This window comes from Cebus imitator, unplaced genomic scaffold (assembly GCF_001604975.1).
Source record: "Cebus imitator isolate Cc_AM_T3 unplaced genomic scaffold, Cebus_imitator-1.0 Scaffold76, whole genome shotgun sequence".
Classification (NCBI taxonomy): domain Eukaryota; kingdom Metazoa; phylum Chordata; class Mammalia; order Primates; family Cebidae; genus Cebus; species Cebus imitator.
In genome coordinates, this window is record NW_016107391.1 from 9213397 (window position 1) to 9217014 (window position 3618).

A 3618-nucleotide genomic window follows, 5' to 3' on the forward strand; every position below is an offset into this window, starting at 1 on the left:
AAAAAAAAAAAAAAAAAACAGCTGGACATGGTGGCACACGTCTGTAATACCAGCTACTCAGGAGGCTGAGCAGAATTGCTTGGACCCGGGAAGCGGAGGTTGCCATGAGCCGAGATGGCACCACTGCACTTCAGCCTGGGCAACAAGAGGGAAACTCCAACTCAAAACATAATAATAAAAAAAATCACCAGGGAGTGGTGGCGCGCGCCTGTAATCCCACCTACTCAGGAGACTGAGGCAGGAGAATCACTTGAACTCAGGAGGCGGAGGTTGCAGTGAGCCGAGATTACACCACTGAACTCCAGCTTAGAGGACAGAGCAAGACTCGTTTAAAAAAAACCCACACACACACCTTAATAAAGCTGTTAACAAGACTCGGCAAAGGCACACCAACCTAGTTTTGGCCGCTGTGATGAGTTTTCAGGGGAAGCATCTGTGTAAATTTGACAAGTGGAAGGCAAATGTGAAACTTCTGAACAATCTACTTTGGCTGAAACCTGCTGAATAAGTGTGACAAAAATTCAGGATGAATATAATGAACCTTAGAATCGAGCCCCTGGGGCCAGGCGCAGTGGCTCATGCCGTAATCCTAGCACTCTGGGAGACCCAGGCGGGAGGATGACTTGAGGTCAGGAGTTCTAGGCCAGCCTGGGCAACTCGGGAACCCCCATCTCTACTAAAAATACTAAATTTAGCCAGGCGTGGTGGAACTCGCCTGTAATCTCAGCTCTTCAGGAGGCTGGGTCAGGAGAATCCCATGAACCCTGGAAGCCGAGGCTGCAGTAAGCCGAGATCTTGCCACAGCATTCTAGCCTGGGCAACAAAGTGAGACCCCTCTCAATCAATCCATAACAATTGAGCCCGTGGGCAGGGCACGGAGGTTCACGTCTGTAATCCCAGGACTCCGGAAGGCCGGGGCAGGTGGATTGCTTGAGTCCAGGCGTTCAAGACCAACCTGAGTGATATAGTGAAACGCAAAAATTAGCCAAGCATGGTGGCGCACACCTGTAATGCCGGCTACTCAGGAGGCTGAGCTGGGAGAATCACCTGAGCCAGAGAGGTCGAGGCTGCAGTGAGCCAAGATCGCGACACTGCACTCCAACGTGGGCAAGAGTGAGGCCCTGTCTCAAAAAAATAAAATTGAGATTCTGAACGGCAATAATACAGAGCTTCTTACAAGATTGTGTCTAAGAACATGACAATGGATTAAAATGTATCTACATGTACTCAAATGGCAAACTCTTTTACTCTAACCAGTGAAAGACCTGAGTGACTCACCATTTTTTAAGAGTTGTGTCTATGCTGGTCCCAGAACTTACTATAGGTTCTAGAAGTCAAGGCAGGCCCTTGAGCCACCAACAATGTGGCCAACACACTGGTTAGAATTCATTTGAAAGTGCAACCCTATCAAGGGGTTAACGCGCACCGAACAGAGGATGACCCAATACGTAGTACAAAATCCCGAAATAATGTGAAAACAAAAGTGACTGCAAAGGTATCAAAAGAGCACCAATTTCATTAAATTCCTATCCGTTGCCACCCCAATCTCAAGATCCCGAGTCCATCCGGGACTCAAGCCTGAGGCTGCTGTACCTCGCTCTCTTCCGGGCGCTGCCCCGCTGCCACTCACGTGGGAAGCTGACCCCTCCACGGTCTCGAGGCTGGCAAGCCCTAGAACCCGTTCAATTCAACTTTTATTAAGCGCCTGCTGTGTGCAAAGTTCTGAGCACAAAAGACATGAGTACGACCTGGGCCTGGTCTCTGCCCTCCAGAAAAGGACAGCGACCCATTTACGTCCTAGGCCTGCAGTTCCTCCAGTTCCTTCCCGTGCCCTCAACTGGTCAGAGTACAGCCAGAAGCCTTCGTTCGGCCCATGTGTTAAGCGCACACCCACGCTCACGGTGGGTCCCGGCCCCTTGTGTCCCGGCACCCACTGGGGGGTCCGTGACCCACCCGAACCTCGGCTCGGAACGCAGGCGACCCCTCGGCCCGCGTTCCCCAAGCAGCAAGGGTCCCAGACTGAAACTAGCACTAGCTCCTCACCCCCATGCACGCGGCCGGCCCGGCCCACACTTACGGCGTGCAGCGGTCGCTATATTCATTAGCGATAGTCTCGATGCCGCCAGCGCGGGCCACAGCGACGTAGCAGCTCTGGAAGCCCAAGTCTATGCCCACTACCGACATGGCGCCGGCTACTGCTCGGGCTCGGGCCCGGGTCCGGCCGCCGAGACAGGACACGGACCCCGGCGGGGCTAGCGCGTGGAAAGCAGGCCTCTTGGGCCGAGGCTACCGAGGGGAGTGCGGCGTCCACGCGAGCGCCTAGGTCCTCAGAGTGAGTACTGCAACCGAGGGCCGCTCGGGCCGGCTCCGGCTCAGTGGCCGCAGAGGAGGCGCCGGTAGCGGGGGCGGAGAAGATCTCGAAAGATCTCGTTGCGACGAGAGCTTAGCCGAAGCACGAGAACTGCAAAATAACGGGATGTTCTCGCGATAGCCCTTCTCAGACGCTTTTCCCCTTCAGGCCCCGCCCAGGCTACGTAAGAGTACGTTACGTCCTGGCCGGAGAATCTGGGAAGGCACTGGGTGGCTGAAAAAAAGGATGAGAAGCGAAATTACCCTGTCAAGCCTACGCTTGGAACCCCGGAGCTGCACAGCTGCATAGAAATGGGGAGCATCTCCCCTTATCGAAGAAAGTAGGCGAGCCGGCTTGAGTCAATATACTGAGGAAGCGCTCCGGCCTACTTCCGCCGTTTTTCTTAATCTCAAACTTCCGGTGATGGGGTGTCTTGGCTTTCCACCTTCTGTTGGGCCCCCAAAATGAGAGGCCAGCTGATCATCAGATCCCGCAGGGTGCTTTCTGCTCTTCTTGGGGCAGATTGGCCAGTAGGGAAGAAGGCCACCATTGGAACGCGGCCCTCTGCAAGACCTTATGTCGGGCTTTGTCATAGTCTAAGATTGCACCCTCACCGGCGGAGGGAAGAAGCCCACTCACTACCACACCGCCTTGTTTTCTTTCGCTCAGCCTTGTCGCACCGTTCTCTAAGCCACTCGTGTCCTTAGATCATATTGAGGGGCCTGCAAGACGTAAGCCTTTAATCCCCAGCACATTCCAAGCACCTACCCAATAGTAGGCTCTAATCTGGGTGCAAGGAATACAGAGGCAGATGATACAATGCCTGGCCTGGAAGGTTCGCTCAGACCTTTACAAGAAGCTAATAAATCTTAAGCCTAAATGCCCCTCACTTACATGGCCTCCTGGGAGAGCAGTTGCTAAGAGTTATGGAGAGGGGAAGCCAGCTTGAGATTAGGAAGCAAACCTATGTAAGCATTTCTAATAAACTACCTAGAGATCTAAGGAGAATCTGAATCTCCAAGTCCCTAGTAATGTGTTCTGATTTGTCGTTTTAATTATTGGTTTTGTGTATTTTTAAGGCCCCCAAACGGTATATAAGTTTCACCTCTACAGAAACTGGATCATCCCCATTGGGAGGGTGGCTAAACAAGTAAAGGTGACCCCAGTACAGAATGGTGGAGACTAAAACTGCCCAGAAAAGAAACAGGCTGTGTTCAGGTTTGAAAAACTAGCAATAGAGACCATAGTTTGAGGAATAAAAGAAGTCT

At 52.6% G+C, this 3618-nt stretch overlaps 1 protein-coding gene across 1 annotated transcript in view; it reads right to left on the reverse strand.

Annotated features, from left to right (window-relative positions):
- Positions 1-3358, reverse strand: part of HSPA4 (heat shock protein family A (Hsp70) member 4) — a 64622-nt gene extending 61264 nt beyond the window's left edge. Inside the window, exon 1 of the mRNA XM_017532420.2 lies at positions 2078-3358. Coding sequence (XP_017387909.1) covers positions 2078-2184 — 107 coding nt within the window. The 5' untranslated portion in view covers positions 2185-3358. The remainder of the gene's footprint in view (positions 1-2077) is intronic.
- Positions 3359-3618: the final 260 nt, after the last annotated feature.